The sequence below is a fragment of the Emys orbicularis genome, chromosome 17 (assembly GCF_028017835.1).
Source record: "Emys orbicularis isolate rEmyOrb1 chromosome 17, rEmyOrb1.hap1, whole genome shotgun sequence".
NCBI lineage: Eukaryota > Metazoa > Chordata > Testudines > Emydidae > Emys > Emys orbicularis.
The window spans coordinates 17,683,965-17,703,360 of record NC_088699.1 but is presented as its reverse complement, the minus strand read 5'-3'; the positions used below and the strand labels follow the sequence as shown (position 1 = coordinate 17,703,360).

The 19,396-nt window shown below is 39.5% G+C and overlaps 1 protein-coding gene across 1 annotated transcript in view; it reads right to left on the bottom strand.

The window, feature by feature from the left end:
- Positions 1-19,396, bottom strand: part of ANKFY1 (ankyrin repeat and FYVE domain containing 1) — a 49,812-nt gene that overhangs the window by 20,742 nt on the left and 9,674 nt on the right. Inside the window, exons 2-9 of the mRNA XM_065418128.1 lie at positions 16,694-16,886; positions 14,164-14,282; positions 9,763-9,898; positions 7,630-7,753; positions 5,532-5,681; positions 4,316-4,481; positions 1,268-1,472; positions 348-416 (exon numbers count right to left, since the gene is read on the bottom strand). Coding sequence (XP_065274200.1) covers positions 348-416; positions 1,268-1,472; positions 4,316-4,481; positions 5,532-5,681; positions 7,630-7,753; positions 9,763-9,898; positions 14,164-14,282; positions 16,694-16,886 — 1,162 coding nt within the window. The remainder of the gene's footprint in view (positions 1-347; positions 417-1,267; positions 1,473-4,315; positions 4,482-5,531; positions 5,682-7,629; positions 7,754-9,762; positions 9,899-14,163; positions 14,283-16,693; positions 16,887-19,396) is intronic.

Below are 19,396 nucleotides of genomic sequence, written 5' to 3'. Positions count from 1 at the left end.
ACATAGCTCTTTTCATCAGTAGACCTCCATAATGCTTTCCAAAAAGGAGGTCAGTAACAATATCCCCATTTTTACAGCAGGGAAAAATGGAGGCACAGAAAAGGTGAAGTGACTTGCCCAAGGTCACCCAGCAGCAAAGCTAGAAATAGAACCAAGGTGACATAGGACACACTACCTCATGCAGACTTGCACGATGTTGCATCCACAGAATCTAGCAGCTGAGGAATGCTGAGTGGCTAGGATTATTGTTTAACAAAAGAACTAGCTTACAGCTATACATTCCTCTCCACTGTATGATGTGGTTTGGAATACCCTATTCAAATTAAAAAAAAAACACTGAGACTTACTGTTTGCGCTGGAGAAGCTGACTGAATACAGGATCATTCCTAACAACAATTGATGCATGTAATGGGGTCCTGCAGAGAGAGTCAATTACAATTAGGAAGTAGTTGCAAGCTGGTGAAAGGCATTTTTCTGACATCGAGATTTCACTTCACATTCCCATACAAGTTGAGACTCAGGTCAGACTTTGAAAGTCAGTGGGCAGGTGGTGGAGGAGCAAAGGCCAAGTACAAATCTGTCTCAACAGAAAAGAGGGACACCAGAAGCCTGTTTGGATTGGTGAAGACCCAAGCAGTTTAGGTCTATGTAAATCTTAGGCAGCACCCTAAAGATTTAACTTCTCCCAATGGTAGATCACTCAGATCTAGCAGTCTTGCACATTCCACAGCCTACCACCGTTCTTCGATATGACATTTGTTACTCTACCAAAAAACAGGTGATACAATGAGAGCTTCGAAGTGTTTTTGTATATGGGACTCAAAAGTGTGGCTGTGCCTAGAGTATCTAGCAAAAACTGTGTGTCATCTTAGCTTGCTAGCCAGGGGATTCCAAAACTTTTTGTGACAACTGTTTGCTGTGTTGTCTCACCTCTTATTTCCATTGCTTAACTATATATTGCTGATCAATAAAGCGTACAATTGTTCTCCATGTATTTCACCAGCCGGTTCCCTCCACCTCATTTCCAAGGCATTGCCTTCAGTTCAGTAATGCCCGACAGAAGAATGCCATTTACTAAAATACCACTGTCTGCAAGTTAAAATGAAGGTATTTGCAGGGCTCCCATTGAAATAATCTAGCTTGATTTTTTTGGTTTGAGACCTCTTTGTCTATTCCCATGACAGTACAGAGGCTTCTGAATAAGTTGCAGTACACTGATTAGATAGAAGTGGTTACCAAAGCTAGACACTGCTACCAATATATTCACCTTCCTTTGCAGTCTTGCATGTTTGGATTGGCTCCAGCCTGTAAGAGGGACTCTGCAATCTGTGCCATCTCTGACATCACATCTGGCAAGTGCTTCTTGGGGCTGTACGATGCAACAAGGTGTAGAGGAGTCTCCTGGTCTCCCAGTGTAGCAGCATTCACACGGGCACCATTTTTAATGAGAAAATTGGCAGAAAACTTATCTCCTTTTGGGATGTGCAAAAGGAAGAGATTACACATCTGATTTTAAGATTCATTATATGCTCTACATAAGCTATTTTCAGTAGATTGCCATCCACATTAGTTCCATAGGCATCATGAAATGTATTCTTATACAAGTGTTGCTCGATATTAAGTTCCTCCCTGCTAGAAGCCAACAGCTGCAATGTACACCATAAAGCTTATGTCAGGCTGGCCCCTCCAAAAAGGATACATTTCCCCCTTATTAACGGGCTTCCTTAGAAAGCCAGTATTTGCTATTTAAAGGTTTACTTAACTCTGTTTGAGCTAGAATGGAAGTACTTGGCCAAAATGTTTTAAAGCATACCGGAGTGAGTTCCTTAGTCCCTATGCCAAAACTGTTGCTTTTCAGTTAGAGAAAAGGTTGTCCCGCTATGGGACTAGAGCCTTTATGGAGTCATAGGACAATAGCAACAGATAGGAGCTTGTTTACACAAGTTAAAGCTGGTTATATAAAGTAGTAGGAAAGTCTCATTCTAACTATTTTTAAGCTTTTCAGAGTGTAAGTCTGTATGACAGAGGCTATACCTATAGGTCATTTTGGTTCAAACTTCCCTCTAGTTCAGAAGCTATCAGCCTGGGTGACATCAACAGATGTCAGGGGTCGCAACCATCATGTTACTAAACAAAAGGGTCTGGGTATGTGGAACCAGCTTACGCCATTGCTCTAGTTATTTTTTAAAGATATTTACATTACACTGTAGTGCCTACAGAAGTCAGGGCCCTATCATGGTAGGTACTGTACATCAACATTTTAAGAGACATTTCCTGCCCCTCAAAAGCTCTAAAGTCTACCCAGACAAGCCAGAGAAGAGTCGTATTCTCCCCATTTTACAGCAAGATGAAGCAACTTTCTACAAATCAGAGACTATTTGTGGGAGACCTGGGAATTGACCCATAAATGCTAGGTCCCAGTCCAGTGCCTTAAAGCCATTCTTCCTTCCCCGGCCATGCTTGGTTAAGTACAACAATGTACTGTACTTTCAAAGACCAGTAACTTATGGAAGTGCAACCTTGGAGAATGCAGAGGAAAAAAATTTTAAAAGGCCTCCCAATTCACAGGTAACAGTTTTGATATGGCAGTGAATCATACATTATCAGCATGCAGCTTTGTATGCTCTCTCTATAGTTAAAGAGTCCCATTAAAAGTATAATTTTTCAGGAATCTGAAGAACTTCCCTCAGTCAGGAGAAATTGGGCTGATCCTGGAAGTACTGTAAAGTCAGATCATTGGTTTGACTCTACAGTCTGTTCCCCCAGAATACAACGGAGATGTCAAACAGTAAACTACTTGATTGCATCTTCAAGTACCAGGAGGTAGTTACCTGAAAGATTTGAAAGATCAATTTCAAAGTAACTGACAAGAAAATACAACTTAAGTAATCATGTTTAAAGGCTAAATTAAGACGTTTGACAGTGGTGAAGCCCTTGAGGGTTGCCCTTCTGCAAGGTTTCTATGGTTTTATTAAATGCAACCTTCACAAATGTAAAGCCAGTTCCTAGAAGGCTTAGCCTTGGCAGTAGGAGTCGAGTGTAATCAGCTCCCTTGCACTTGCATGCTTAGTATTTCCTAGGGTCATGCCCGCCCCCCCACCCTGTACTTTACTGGTAGAGTTAGTGTGACTACCTGCAATTAACCTAAGGCTAATGAAGGAAGTTTGCTTGGCCTTTTGAGCTCCTAAACTACTTCAGATGTAAATAAGCTGTTTGTATGAATACTGAGAAACGTCCCTGTGAGAAGCATTAATTTATTGTTCACCAAGTGTGCATGCAAGCAGCAACAGCAACATTCTACTGCAGCCGGTCAGAGCAAAGAAATAAATGCCTACAACAAAAGGCTAAGTAACATACAATGAGGCCACTAGGGTTTATACTAGAGACTCATGCAGCCCTATCTGGTCAGGGGAAGATGTAAGCCAAGAAGGTGTTTCTCAGTTCTTAAGCCTCCTGAGCATTACTGCCATGGCAACCATTTCCTATTGGGTTCTGTGAATCCTCACATGTATCTGCTTTCCTTCTCTTGTGTTGATAGCAGCTCAAGAGTTTCCAAGTACAGTCACTGACTTAAGTACAAATGAGGTTTTATTGCCCACTGGAACTTGGAGGAAAAAAAAGTCAGTCACCTACACAGACATCTACCTACTATTGACTGTCATGAAAGACTAGGGTCCTCCTCCAACCAGCTGATAGGGAGGACTACTGTCTGCAGGAAGGGTGAAAAACTACTCTCCCTATTAACTAACTCACTACTGTACAAATAGCTACTACACTCCTTGCAACCCTGAAGGAAAAAGAGGGAAGAGAAATTCTCTCTGCTCACCCTCTCCTAGATATCTGTATGAGCTACTGAGGTTTTAGCCAGTCTAAACGACTTATTAGGCACGGAGTATCACTCCTCCGTTAAATGGAACTAGGATTCAAACATCCATGTTCTGAACTCTTCCCCCCCCCCAAATTTTATTCACCTTGGACTAGGACAACACTGACTTAGTTCATATGAGAGAAACTAGCAGTTTCATTTCAGTTGCCAACCCAGCAAGCTAGCGTTTACTTCCAAAAAGAATCCTTTTCATGAAGCTTAACGCCGTCATTTCTATTCATGTTAATATATTTATATAAACCTAAACCTGGGGCTTCAACAGTCTCCTTTTGTGAAGGAATTTTTGAAACTAAAATTGAGTCATTGGCAGAAGCTATGAAGAGATGCATAAAAACCAGTCTCAATTAGGATATACTTCCTACTGGATAAAAGTTGCAAAAGCAAGTTATCCTATACTGTAATGGTAACTTTTGTATTCAATATCCTTACCTCTTTGGATGGCTTTGTGTAACAGACTCCAGCCTTTGTTGTCCACCATATCCACATCAGCTTTGTAATTGACCAATGTTGTTGCAATACTTTCCAATCTTCGAGAGAGGGCTAAATCTAAAGCAAGGTCTCCATTGTGATCCAGTTCATTGAGCTTCCCAGGCAGCTACCAAAAAAAAAAAACCACAACAAAAACAAAACAAAAACCAAAACACAATTTAGTGGGCTGACATTAAATATATGCAAGGGAGCACTCAAACAATATGCAACTTTAAGTTGTATATTGGTTAACTGTGACCTACTGTTAAAGGAAAGTTTCAATGCTAGTACTATAGCTAATTAAATCTCTTTAGAGACTTGTCTTACATACACAGAGTAAACAAAGGGACTATATCTTGAGACTGAATTAAAGTACATCCGAGAGCAAGTTCTCTCTAATTGGAAAGCTGATCCTGAAGTTTGTTTTGAAACAATTAGTTGGGAAATTTGGTCTTCAATGTTTATGAGAAGGCAGAATCTGTCCATCAGGGATTCTCTACTGTCAGAGTTGTGTAAGTGGAGATACTGAAATAGATTTTCAACAGCTCTCAAGTCATACATTTATATTGAATCTGAATCAGATAAGGAAACTAATGTTTTTTGTGACTTCAAAAGAGACTTGGCAGTATGTTATTTCTTCAGATATAGTTGTTTCAAAGAAAGTGACAAATATACAATAGAAAGGAACTGAGCATTTAACCATATTAACTAAAAAAAGGTGACATTACCACCATAGTCCTAATGGCAAGAAAAATACAAGCTAAATTACTGTGTAAAGGCTATTAAAGGTACTGGATTTATACTGGTTTTATCCATGGATGCAATTTCAACAACTGTAGCTGAAATGCTTGAATCATCATACCAGACAAGCCATACTCCATCCTCATTCTTAATACATGGTATTTTTATACAGCACTTTGCAAACATTAACTAGTGAATTCAGTACCTTTTGAGATAGGTAGCTAAACATTATGTGCTTTCTAAACAAAGTCTCAATATGTTTTTTCTTTAACTTCTATGATTTCCTTCACAGTATGTCACTCTCCAGCCCTACATTTGTCAGCCTGAGTAAGTCAAATTGACTGTTAAAGTGCCCAAGCACATACCTAGCATCAAAGTAAAGAAAAATGTGTCTAGTTCACTCCATTTCAAACAGATACAGTAAAGCTCATCATACCTGTGAATCCATTTCAATAAGATACAGGAAAACAACATCTTCTCTCTCCACTTTAATAGCTTTATGCAAAGGATATTCAGTCTTGGATTTGAACATTTTATACAAAAGCTGAGCACTCATACTGCTGAAGTCTTCTTTCCGCAAGTCATCCTGTGAGTAACAAGAAGAAATCAAAGTGAAATTGGCTTGTTTCCATATCGATACTTGTACTTTTTGTTCATATTAAATGGAGTTTTGGTTGTTTGCCCTTCAGCGAAGTAATGTTGCAGTATGGAACACTGAAGATAACGGATTCAAAGGCTCCATGTGGCTCTGCTTTGGAGAGGTGTGTGACATGTACAAAGAGCCCACAGGAACTGTCCTAGCAGATTTCTGCCATCCAGTGGTAATCCAACAAGTCTGGGAAGAGATAGTTGTGAATATTCTCATTTTACATCTACCTACTTTGAAATTTCAACTATTAGTTCTAATGGGAATTTAAGCAACTTCCATATTTACAAAAGGCACCCCAAAAATGCATTTTTACATCCTCCTCCTGAGGAGAGATAAAGGGCACTTCATAAAAAAGGACAAAGATATTACAGATTCAACTAGTAAGAGTTCCACAGTTGTTACTAGAGACCTTCCTCCAAAAAGTTGGTCTGCTTAAAACAGTCTTTGCACACCTATCTAGTATAGCACAATTTGATACTTGACACTTCCCATCAACTCCCACAATTGTAGAAGCAAGGAGTGTTTTAAAGAAGATCCAGAAAAGGAGCTATATTTATTTAATATTTGGAGAAAACGTATTCCCCAAAATCTAAATACTGGAATACCAGAAGGGTCTTTCTAGTAACTGGGACTATTCTAGACACAGGTCCATTTGGCCAATGAAGAATGATGGTTTTCATGGAGAGGTTTGGATCCTGTCCTCAGGATTTATGAGCAAGTCTATTTACTTGAAAGCAGAGGTGAACAGTTCACTTTTGCAAAGTAATAGTGAGCTGCCCGGTGTGTTCTAGGATGAATGAAGTGCCACCCTGAAGTTCAGATAACAGTAGGGTATCAAGAGTTCCTCTTTACTGTTTCTAGCCCATAAATGCTACCAACAGCTGCACTGCGTGGTTAAATACAAAAGCCTTCAGCCTCTAAGGTAGTGAAGATGAGCCTCTGCCAAAAATACAGTCACCATTGATGGTATTTTTGGACAGAAGATAAAATCCTGATAAATCTGATTTCCAGAAGTTACAGTCATCTTCAGTGTAAGTCTTATAAATCCATAACATAGGAGCCTGCTGTTAGAGAAAAGACAGACTTCGTTATGAACAATCCTTTATCACTTGGTTAGACAAACTTTCATAACCTCCCCTTGGAGAGAAAAAAGTTTGTATATCAAAAACGCAAGATTTCCTATTACTCCTGTGCTGGAAAAGGAATTGGAAGCTAAGTATGTAGCTTTTCATGGTTTGGCTACTACTTCTGATGGCAATTTTAAGAGGGGAAATTTGTTTGTGTAAAGGCAAGAATCCCAAATTGTCCACAGTCCAGTGATGGACAAACTTCAGACAGTTCAAAATTAGCTATACTGATAGCTGTCTGAACTAGTGGGACCCATTAAACTTGGCTGAAAACTGAAATGGCTTTCCAGCAAGATTCAGTAGCTAACTTCTTGCCATATTTCCATTTCTACTAAATCAGTTTCAGTGTTTTGGTACTTTGATCCCAGAAGGAAACAGACACAGGAAGATGAAAAATTGAAAGAATGGTTTGGGTTGCTTTCTACAAATGGGCAAGCTTTCAGGGAAGAGGTTGGGTTGAAAAACAGACACGAAGAAGGTCCCATCTCCTCTCTTCCCCTTCTCTCCCACAAGGTATGCCTGTTCCAGGAAGGCACTGGATGTGATGGAACAGGCAATCTCTTCTGGGACAGAAAAGCAAGTCTTAAAACAGTGTGGGTTTAGATCCATTAACACACAATACTAGCATTTAATGTGATTCTGAAGTTTGAAAGTGCTACGTATCAATACAATCCAACACTAAATCTAAAGTTTAAATCTTTTCAAAGTTTCAGCCTGCAGGCTACTCTTTTCCATGCCCCTTCTATTACAGTACTTACCCAATGACTAGCTATTATTTCAGCACAGTAGTTCAATAAAGTGCTAGCATTTAGCTCCTCCGCAGTCTGATAGAAACGAATGCAGTTCCTGACGTTTACTAGTGACATGACTCCTTTTTCACACCTGCCAGAACGAAGAAATGGAGTTTGGATCAGTTTTTAGGAAAGAAAGGTCAGATTCCCATTTCCAATAAAAGCTGGTCATTCAAATACAGAAACATCTGAATGCTAACAGTGGTGAAGCAATGTCATGTTCACCAGTACTATACAAGTGCTTATTATTTATACAACTGCCTCCTTAGAAAAGCTTCCACAGAAATGGCTTTATAAAACTGACCAACCTAAAGACTCCTGTAATAGTGTATTTCACACCGCTCTGGAGAGAACAGCACATTAAAAAGAGTTCCCTCCAAAGTAAGGGAAGACACCCTAATCTTCCCACTGAAGTAGGCTGAAATACATTTGCCACTGTAAGGACAATAGTTGCAACAGTCTCACATCACCAAGTTTTTGTGGGCTAAAACCCTCAAATAAATTTGTTAGTCTCTAAGGTGCCACAAGTACTCATTCTTTTTGCCGATACAGACTAACACTCTGAAACCTATCACCAAGTTTGACACCCAGTGGAGCTGGTCCAGCTTTCATGCTTAAGAGTGAACGAACACTGTAAAAGGTACTCTAAAATGCAGGTGTGTATGGAAGACAGGAAAGTGAAGACTTTCATCCTTGGGGAGCAATCATTCCTGTCACACTCTTTGGGTGCATGAGAACATTCATTTTTGCTAAGCCTACAAACTTACAAAATAGCATGTTGTACAAGTCAAGGAGACTGAAAGTAGCTTTCATATGGTCAAGGGATCTAGTTATCAGCATACTTGTATAATTATACCATTGCCTCCCATCAATTACTGGAAGCTTAACTAGCAAAATGGAGAAGTACAGTAGAAGACACCAGAAAGTACCTGCATTTCTGCTAAAGGCTGTAGTAAGACACTGGATAATAATCGTTAGAATACTGGATTTTTTAGTACTATGAAAAAGAAATCTACAATAAAGGATTACAAGCCAAAATTAGACATTGTTAGGCATAATGAAGAAAAAAGTGCCAAAATGAGGTTAAGTGCTAGACTTAAGGCACCCCTCAGTAACCGGGCCAAAGGCAATGGAAGATCACTAGGTACAAACAGCAGTTTGTGAACTGACAAGATATATGACTTGGAAGTTAGATCAGGGAAGTTTGTTCCTGTGGATTGAGACTGATCTGTTTTCCAGGCAAGTGTTCACACTATGCTAAGAGCCCTACTTAATGCTGCCAACAACTGCTGGCAGGTAAAAAAAAAAAAAAGGAAGAAATTGAGAGGCCATTTGAGCAATAACTGACAGAAGCCCAGAGTAAGAGGATGCTTTATTTCATCTCTCCCCCCTTTGGAAGAGTGGGTGAGGAACAACATTAATCCCTGTGATCATTTTGCCCTGCCTCCCTCTTACTCTACATCCTCCCCAAGCATGTCATTTAGCAATATTCGTTTTAGTTTTAAAAATCTGAAGCGATTTATAATTAAGAGGATGGCCAAACTTTGGCATTTAAAATAGCCAATATGTTCAAGATATATTGCTACTACGGATAAGGTTGCATTTTCATTTTAACCAGTCACTGAACAGTGAGGGGAAAAAAAGCTGAAGAGTGAAGCCATTTCTTGTCAATACTATAACAGATTTGCTTTGTTATAGAAAAAAATTCAGGAAAGGAAACTAACTCAAAGGTACCACTCACTCGGGTTTTCTAGTCATGTCACAGCGGGGCATGGGTTTATGGGTAATTGGTGAGTTGGGGGATATACAGGATTAAAGAGTGAACTACACGAGAGTGGCTTGTGCAACAGTGAAAAGGACAAAGCTTGATTTTTCTGCTTATGATGAGCTGAAATTCTTGTTCTAGAATTAAAAATCAAATAAAAGTTTTAAAATAGTATCTTCCATCTTCAACTCAAACCCATGAGTTAATATGTGCTAACAATAGGATGCAACGTAACAGCTATTTACATTAGCACAAATAGCAGATTTCCAAGAGCCCGGCTAATTAGAGCCCAGCCACAACATGCTAGAAGCTTGAATACAGTCACTGCAACTTGCCTTTCCCTGAGGAGTTGTAGTTGAAACCGATTAGCTAATTTCATCAGTTCTGTCAAGAATACATCATCTTCTCTCAGTTCTAGCTCATCTGTGTAGATCCAACGCAGCATTGCCATGGTCACCTCAGGGTCAGCATCTGGTGAAAAAAGTGACAAGGTGAAAAAATCAAGCTACTTAAGTCTCAAATATTTGCAGTTCAATTGAAATAGCTGTAATTTTACCAACCAAATCAAGTGTTTCTAAAATGACACAGACATCTATCTTAGACCGCCAACTAAGCAGGGAAAAGGCAGGTCAACAGTTACATGGGGGATGCTCCTTCCGGACCTTGCTGTCCATTACCCACTGTTAAGATGAACATACAGGGCCTGAAATTCACACTAAGTATACCAAAACCCAGTTAGCTCCCACCCCCCCAAAATGAGTAGTTTTGCAGACTGGGCTTTATGGCCCAGCACAAAATAGGTATATCTCCATATATTACATTACACTATCTCTCAGAACTGGAAGGGACCCTGAAAGGTCATTGAGTCCAGCCCCCTGCCTTCACTAGCAGGACCAAGTACAGATTTTGACCCAGATCCCTAAGTGGCCCCCTTAAGGATTGAACTCACAAATCCTCGGTTTAGCAGGCCAATGCTCAAACCACTGAGCTATCCCTCCCCCCCCCATACATACTGGATAAGTATGTATGGGGGGGGAGGGATAACATTAACACCGTAAGATCTTTGTGCAACTTACTGTTCTCCTAAGAATGCCACCAAGTGTACTAAAACAAAGAAAATTGTAGTTGGAATGAAGGAGTCGAATGGTTAAATCTGATTCAATTCTGGTTGGAATCATCAATTTATCTCAGCAGTTTGGTTCCAGTTCAAACACTAACCTAAAATGATGGTTCAGTAGCCAAACAACTACTTTGAACCAGTTCAGATGTTACCTGTAGGTTAATGTCTCACACTTGCTAGGAGTTACAGTACAAGCATAAAAGAATGCAATGAAATATTTTTCCACTGTAGAAAATTTTTTAAACACGTTATTTGCACTCACTAGTACAACATCCTCCAGACCTCTGTCAGTCATATTTGACTGTTAAGGTGACAGAAGCTGGGACTAAGCGACAGGGAATGGATCACTGGGTGATTGATGATGACCAAAGAAAACCCATGGTGCTGTAAGCAGTGTTCTTGCAAGTCAGAAGGTGGCACACTTCCTTCCTTAGTACTGATCCAACTCAATGTTATGTGACACTCTTGCTGGAAGTTACCATATTAAGACAGTGGTTGACCTCACCACACACGAGAGCCAACATCTCTTCTCTAAAAGGGGATATTAGCCCTGACGTCCTAGTCCAATTCCAACATGGAAAATTACTTTCTGCCAATTTCACTTGTATAAGTTACTCTTCCTGCCCTATACTGTGCTATAGTGTTGCTGCATGCTATTAATAGCTGCTTATTACCACCCAAGGGTGGCTCCAGCTATTCTTATACCTAGTTTGCAATGCTGTTTGGGATCCTTCCATAGGAAAGGTGATCGAGAAAGGCAAGATATTTTAAAAGTTAACTTCAAATGGTTAGATTAGCAGAAGACATTTGATTTACATTTCTTAACTCTGCAGGACTCTTACAGTTCCTATACTCCAGTATATGAAACCCATTGTCACAAGAGGACAGAGGTATCAATTCTTGTAACTCTGCAAATTGCTACCTATTCTAAAGAGTTTAAACCTAGTTTAGACAGCTCCATATTAAACTTGCTCCTGATAACAAGACATTATTACAGGTGTACACAGGAGCTTGATGCCCTCATAATTGGAGCAATACAATAAAGATACTATTAGTAATATTCCATCAACTGAGTTGCTTTTTAAAAAAAAGACACTTAATAAAGTACTTGTGTTGAATAAGCAAATGTTTTAAAATCAGGTTTGTTGGACAGAAGCAGGGGAATCCCAGATACTTCGCTTCTACACACGGTTAGGATGTTTTAAATAGATGTATCCTGTAGACTCAAGAAGTATTTACAGGCCATGCATTAACTATTCTTCCAGATACCACCTGGTACAGGACTCCCTAAGCAACAGCAACCTGTGCCAGCACAGTAAGGTAAACATCTCAAGCAGAACAGGCCAAGCTACTTTAAAGTAGCTAAAGACACAAGGTGGATGAGGGAATCTCTTTTCATGGACCAGCTTTTGAGCTTACACAGAGCTCTGTGTATGCTCTAAAGCTTCTCTCTCATCAACAGAAACTAGTCCATGAAAAGGTATTACTTCACCTACCTTGTCTCTAACATCCTGGGACCAACAAAGCTATAACGCTGCAAGCAGCTAGAGAGCAAGTTTTATACAGCTCTTCAGTTTGGACACTGTCATTTAGTGTCTCCTTTTCCGAAAGGAGGGAAACCTAAACAATGTTTAGAAACAATGTTTTACAGATATTTTACCATATGGACTATGGAACGGTACTAGTCAGTCAATTACAGGAGGTTTTTATGAAATTGAGCCAATAGGCTCAGAAATGGAATGTGCATGTGAAACTAGTCTCAAATCTAACAGTTGGGTGCATGTCTGTCTGTGTCTCACTCTCGAAGACTAACAGATACACTAGGTGACCCAGCTTCAGGTGAAATAGTCCTAATGAGCATCATGACCATGTACAACTGACACAGTTTTAATAAAGATTACTTTGTCCAGAGGGAAATAGCTTCCTTTTACTACAGTCCCAACTTAAATGTTAACGATAACTGGATATTCAGTATTTGTATGGTACAAGTCTTGAAATGAGGATATAAAACTGCTATTCCTTAATCTCTCAGTGACTAAATTCAGGATTTCCCAATAAAGTGTTAATGCAAGTTATCCTAACACTTTGCATCAGGAGCTTTGTAATGCTAGCACTAAGGTTATCACAACCAGAGGTACAGTAACTGGCATGAAGAGCAGTTTATGTAATATATCTTCTGACCTATTTCTTGGGCTGTTTGGATGGCAGGAAGGTGTGGGAACTTTTCTGAAGTGAAGCTTCTGCAAAGAAGATGATTTGCTATGGCTTGCTTCTTCCCAAAGTGTGGCTTGTTTCTAGGATTCATGATTAATCAAAAGCTTTGATAGCAGTGCCAGAAGTTTAGTCTTGCAGACTGACAGGCCATACTTTAAGTTTTCCATCCCTTTCCATCTGCAAGCTGCTCTTGCTCAAAGGATAACATTATCTTTTGTTCCACTAAAATCAGGTTGAGGCCAAGTCATCTTGTTAAAAGGTGCACAAACTTTTCTAACTAGCCATCAGGGATCACCATGGCAACAGAACAGAGGAACTATGTACAATCCCTGAACCAAGATACTATCTTTACCAGGTAAGACTAGTTCAATAGATGTGGTATCATTCTAGTCACATCAACTCCTGCACTTTTTGAAATGGACACTGTCCAACCTTCCCTTAAGTTTCAGTTCTCTACAGAGTTTAATCAACATTTTCATCTAGTTAGTAAGCTAGAAGTTAAGAAAACTACTTACTCAGCCCAGCATTGAATATGGAGCACTTTTCATCATGAAAAAGCTACATTTAAGAAAGCTTGTGTCAGTTGGCAATTCCAAGACTTGCATTGATTGTACTAGTGTTGCTGAAAAGTGCTTTCATGCAACACTGTCACTGAGCAGCACGAAGAGGCAGACAGACAAGTTTCTAGTGTTATGATAAAACTAAAAACTTACTTGATCAATATTAGTTCTTCAGATAGTAAAGCAAACAGAGGAGGAAGTTTTCAATGTCCACTTTCTCAGAGTGATTATAAGTAGTACCCATCACTGTACGAGCACATGAAATGAAAAGCCGGCTATATCCCGCTTTAAACTCAGAAATGTTATTGTGAATGGCAATTTGTGATTACTCCCTTTTTTTTTTTTTTTTTTAAACCAGAAGTAGAGTGCTTCTCAGAGAAAATTCACAAGCCATTTGGGTTCAGCAGTAGGTGCTGTTTTTGCAGCCTAGATAAGCTATTTGACCACAGGTCTCTAAAGATGATGTGCCAGGGCACATTTTCTCAAAGATATCAAGCAGGCTAGATTCATAGACAACTTAAAGCAAAGGAGTAATCTGGCTCTTTCAGACAGCTTTGCTTTTTACACTATGTTTAATTCCCTATTAAGGAAGCGAGTGAACCACACCACACTTACCTTCCACATCATTAAAATGGAGAGGGTGGGTTATTGATTTAACTAACATTAAATTTGCAAGCCTGTTACCATGTTACAGAAACAGTCCAAGCTCCATAATTAATGGAAAACTCTCTGTAGTCAGAGTAGTATTCTGAATGAGGAGATGTAACCTTTTCCCAAAGGGCCCTTTCATTAGTTGTTCCAAAGACATTCAAAGCATCATACACCGACAAGCAGCAACTAACCTGACAGATCCAGTTCCTCAGTTGACACTAGGTTGGCTAGACTCCAAGTCTCACTGCGGGCTGCCAACACAAATTTGTGAGCTCTGATGTGCTTGTCCCCAACCTTTATCTTCAGATCACTGATAGAAGAAAAAAAGCACACATATATACAAACATAACCCCCTGTGCTTAGGCACTTATGGACTCTACATCTGTCACAAATATCTACAAGGTAAAAACATTTAAGCAGCTAAATTTAGGCTGAATTGTTTACTATTAGGTAGAAGACTCTTGCATTAATATATTAATGCAAAACGCTAGGTTCATTCTTTCAACTAGTTAAGTAAGATATTTTTAAGAGTAACCCAACTGTCATTGCCACAAGGAAAATACAAGCTAAGCCCTGTGATTTTCATTAAAAAAAATATATATATCCAGTAAGCAGTTCATACAGCACAGACCAAAATGAATAATTGAGGAGATGGGGAGTGTAGAGACCCAAGATTCAGCCCAGAGAATACTATGTTGCAGTCAGCCACACAGGCTTTCAGGAAAGATTACTGAAAGGACTATAAACAAAGCACATTTGACAGAGCAGTCAACCTGTATGAAAGCAAAAACCCAGAAATACCCCATTTCCAGTACAGCTGCTGTCAGGGAACACTGATCCCATATGGATCATTTTTAGTCAGAGCATTCTTTTTATTCAGAAGCAGTACACAGACTGATCATTTTCTCCATCTAACATATAGATGAGGAGTTATGTTCTTGAACATGGATTTTTCATCCATTTGTTCTTGCTAACAAAAGCAATACTTCAATTAACCTTCACCATCACTACTCCCCACCCCACCCCAAACCTAACAAAGCCTTCCTTGGGAACTTAAATGCTTATTCCCAAAAGAAAACATTTATTTGAGTCTAACATTTGGACCACTACCCTATTCCTAAAAAAAAAAGGGGGGGGGGGGGGAGAGCAGCTATGAAACCCTCAACACTCAAAGCAGAGCAGATCTAGGTTATGATTCTTTTTTGTGTATCAATGTTTTCATACAAACTCTTTTGGCTATCACACTTGATTAAATTTGTACATGGCAAGATACAAGTTAAAAAAAATTTAAAGTCAAATTTGCAAAGTAGTATGTGTTATACTAGTTCCCCAAACAGATTGATTTTTCCTGATCCTTGTGTGCGTTTTTGCAGAGGTGGTAGTGTTTTTTGTGTTTGTTTTTAAGACAGACAATCAACTGCTTACTTGATAAAGTCAAAATTACCTGGCTCAAAGTTTTCAGTGCACAGTGTTAGACTATTAAGAGCTGTCCTTAACACATACTCCATAACCCATTTTCCATACTGGACTTTACACTACATTTGCTAGTACAGATTTAATGCAATCTTTTCTTAGAAGTGGCACATACCACTGTCCTAGATTTATTACCTGGATGGCCAGAACACAGTCAGCTTAGAATCAGATTTCCTGCACACTAGAAAAAGATGAATTATAGAACCTTTTCTGGTCCTATCCTTTTAGGAAGCGACAGACTTCTACTCAGAAGAATAGAAGATAATGCCTTTTTTTTTTTTTTTTTTAATGTATTAGCATATTTCACCCAAACCTAGGGTCTTCCACTTTAAGACCTGGTTACTCCTATTCAGAAGGACTTGAGCTTTTGCACGGGTCCTTAAAAACTTTAAAATCTGTATAATCACTGCAGTATCATAATTAAGTAGCAGAGAAATGTTCCCATTGCCTTGTTTTATCCATGGAATAAACATTCCCTGGAAGTCAACTTCCACATGAAATATGACAAATGCAAAAATGAATAAGAGGTGTTCCAAGAAAAAAAGCCTGAAAGATGGAACAAGGCATACAGTTTTATTCTCCAAGCTGCGTTTCATTTCCAATAACTTCAGAAATAATACAAAAGTCTAGCTCTACACTATGTTGCCAATACAAATAGTGAACAAGGAATGCTCTTTCAGGATCATCCAAGTCTCAGATAAAGGACTGTCTACAAAGTGCCACCAAAGCGCACTAGAGGGATGTGATTTGTAAAGCGCTCTAATTGCCCCATGCAAATCCTGCTGGCCCCCTCAAAAAAGGTTCACATTAATAGTCAGATTAGGTACCATTTAGAGACGGCCAGAAGACACCAGCAGGGTTGGTGGGGGTGGGGAGTTAGAGCACACCACGTTAGGGCGCTTTACAAATCACACTCCTCTTGCATTGCTACGCCATGTAGAAAAGCCTAAAGAGATGGCTGGTTTTAAGAACACTATTTTGTAAAAATAAAGCAGGTGTTATCTGAACAAAATAAGACACCAGCATCAAACTTCACACAGTAAGTTTCCCGTTAAGTTATCCTGAAGCATACCATGTTTGAAGAGAACTGGTTGATTAGATTCATCAGACAGGCTGATACTTGATTTTAACCAAATACACAATGCAAGACAGTCCCTCCCCCTTAGAGCTCAGAATCTGAAATAGCTGGTGAGGAAGAGATTTATAGTTGCCTCAATATTGCTTCTAGTCCCAAGATGCATTTCTTACCTATATTGCTCCTGCTCATAAAGCTCAGCTACAATGGTGAGAAGTCGACTGATGAAAGAGTCACTGGCATTCTCTTTGTTAGACTGGGCAGCCAACAGAGTACATCTCCTCTCTGTATCAGCTAGCTTCTTCTGCAGCTTTACATACTCCTGGCGGAGAAGCATTAAGTGCTTCTCTAACTTGGCCACCTCCTCTGCAAAACAGACAAATATGCAATTCAGTTGAAAGGCTGAACAAGCCTTGATACGCTTCTTGGCAATTCTGTGGATATCCCCTCCCCCAATTTACTATTTAGATTTCAGCAAATGTGTTCCCCTTAATTTGCTCACTAGCATTATCTATTTGACCAGCCACATAAAAATGAAAGTTTACCAGTCACACCCTGTCCCTTAGAGTGAACGCCTACAGTGTTATACCAGCTTAACGGGAACACTTTCCAAACGGATAGTTAAATTTAAACACTAATTCGACAAATCCTCAAAGATCAACACGCTTCAAAAAAAATCCACATCTTTTACAGACAAAGCAAAAGCAGACATTTGGAATTTTTGAAAATTTGATGCTCTGGAGCACTGGGATTAGTACAAGCTCAGTTTGATCACTTCTCCCGTACTGTGGATTGGTGGTTCAAACCTTCCCCTTGTCCCCCGCCAAAGATCTAGATGTTTCTACTGCAGTCACCAGGATATCTGACTAACAAAGGCTCAACAGTACCTCTCTCCAGGATCCCACAATCAATCATGTTCAGGGAGTATTGCACAAAAATATAAGTCACTAAAGGATACATATATCCCACTTTAAAACTTCTTCAGTGTTACCATCACCTAATGGCCTAGAAACAGAGAGCCAAAATTTTGATCCCTGCCTGGCAACTATTATATTAAACTTAACAGAAGTCCCATCTCCCAGACAATGTAAAACATTGTTAGATTGTGAGAGAGCTTATATCCAGAAAGTTTCTAGCTAAGGCCATTTTTGTTTTAATGGGATTTTAAGACAGTGTATGTTATTTCTGGTATTAAGACGACCACTATGCATCTTCCATATCTGGACAAAGCACTAACAAAGACATTATATACCAAATATATAAAAAACAAATGACACAATCCATCCCATACTAGCAGGGGAAGATTAGATGACCCAGGTCTTCTCCAATTATAGTTTAAGATGCTGCAAAAGCCTTTCATTCAGAGTAGTTTGCATGGACAAATATGTAGATATTGACATTTTTGTACAATATGTAAATAGCTTTTAACAAGAGTACCATGGCTTGAATGGTCCCCATGATCCTTGTGCTAAAGATAACATTACTTTTTATGAATAAAAGACAGGTGGGTCACTTGTTAATGAACCTGGGCCAACTTTAGGAAGTTTCCTTCGAACACACTAGCTTGTATCTTGGAGGTGGGAAGGGCGGTCACCACTGAAATAACTTGAATATTCTGCTTTCCTGCACCATAGATGCTAAATGCTCTTCTCTTTTCAACCTTACCTCCACCTTGTGAGCCAAAGACTCATTACTTTCTCTCACTTGCCATGTGAAAGTTTATCTAAAGGCAGACTTAATTTTTTTTCTTCAAGTCTAAAAAGCCCTACCGTGCGTTTAAGAGAAACAATAGAGCACCTTCCATGAAATAGTCTCAAGTGACTTAAACCTAGAACAGATGCAAGACTTAATGTTCTGTACAGTTGGGTAAATAGAGATAAGTGACTTGCCCAAAGTCACATAGCAAGCATGAATTTGGGTTCTGTTTCCAGAGTTACCAGCTCCAATCACTAGACCAGGGGTTCTCAAACTGGGGGTTGGGACCCTTCAGGGGGGGTCACGAGGTCATTACATGGGGGGGTTGCGAGCTGTTAACTTCCACCCCAAACCCTGCTTGCCTCCAGCATTTATAATGGTGTTAAATATATTTAAAAGTCTGTTTAATTTGGGGGAGGGGGGCAGGGTCACACTCAGGGGCTTGTGATGTGAAAGGGGTCGCCAGTAAAAAAGTTTGAGACCCACTGCACTAGACAAATTTTGTATCAGTATTCTTGGAGAAAATTTCCAAAAGGCCATTTTCTCTAATATGCCGATATCTTACATGGAAAGCAGAAGGCTCCTAATAGGATGCATGGAAAGAACTCAAAAGCTACCCTGACCCTTATACTAAAGAGGATAATACAAGACTGTTTGCTCTACTTGGATTTGATTTTAACATGACGAGGTGCAGCTGTTTACAGTGACAGCTTTGTTCTAGAAAGCACATCATGAGCTATTCCAAGAAAAGTCTTCAATTTCCATTGCCCTGTCACTCTGCGGTAAGACAGTGCCTATCAGCCTATCCGAAAGCTTTACAGCTCTTCTATTTGCCTTAGCAAGGATGTACGCTTAGTTTTGAAAGTTGATTTTGTGCAATGCCAATGCACAACTAAGCCATCACCCACAGAGAAATGCACAACTTTTTTTTAAAGCATCAATATATAGAACCATCTATCTAGCAGACCAAAGATTCCTACCAAACATACATTTGGTATTATTTTTGTTATTGTAGGACCTAAGTGCCTTAATCATGGACCAGGACCCCACTGTGCTAGGGGCTGTACACACAACACAAGACGATCCCTAGTATCAAGGCTGTCTTGTAAAGGTCAGCATGAATCACAGCATCCTAGGCTAAACAAAGTTTTTCATCACTCCACTGTATCCTATCTGAAGTC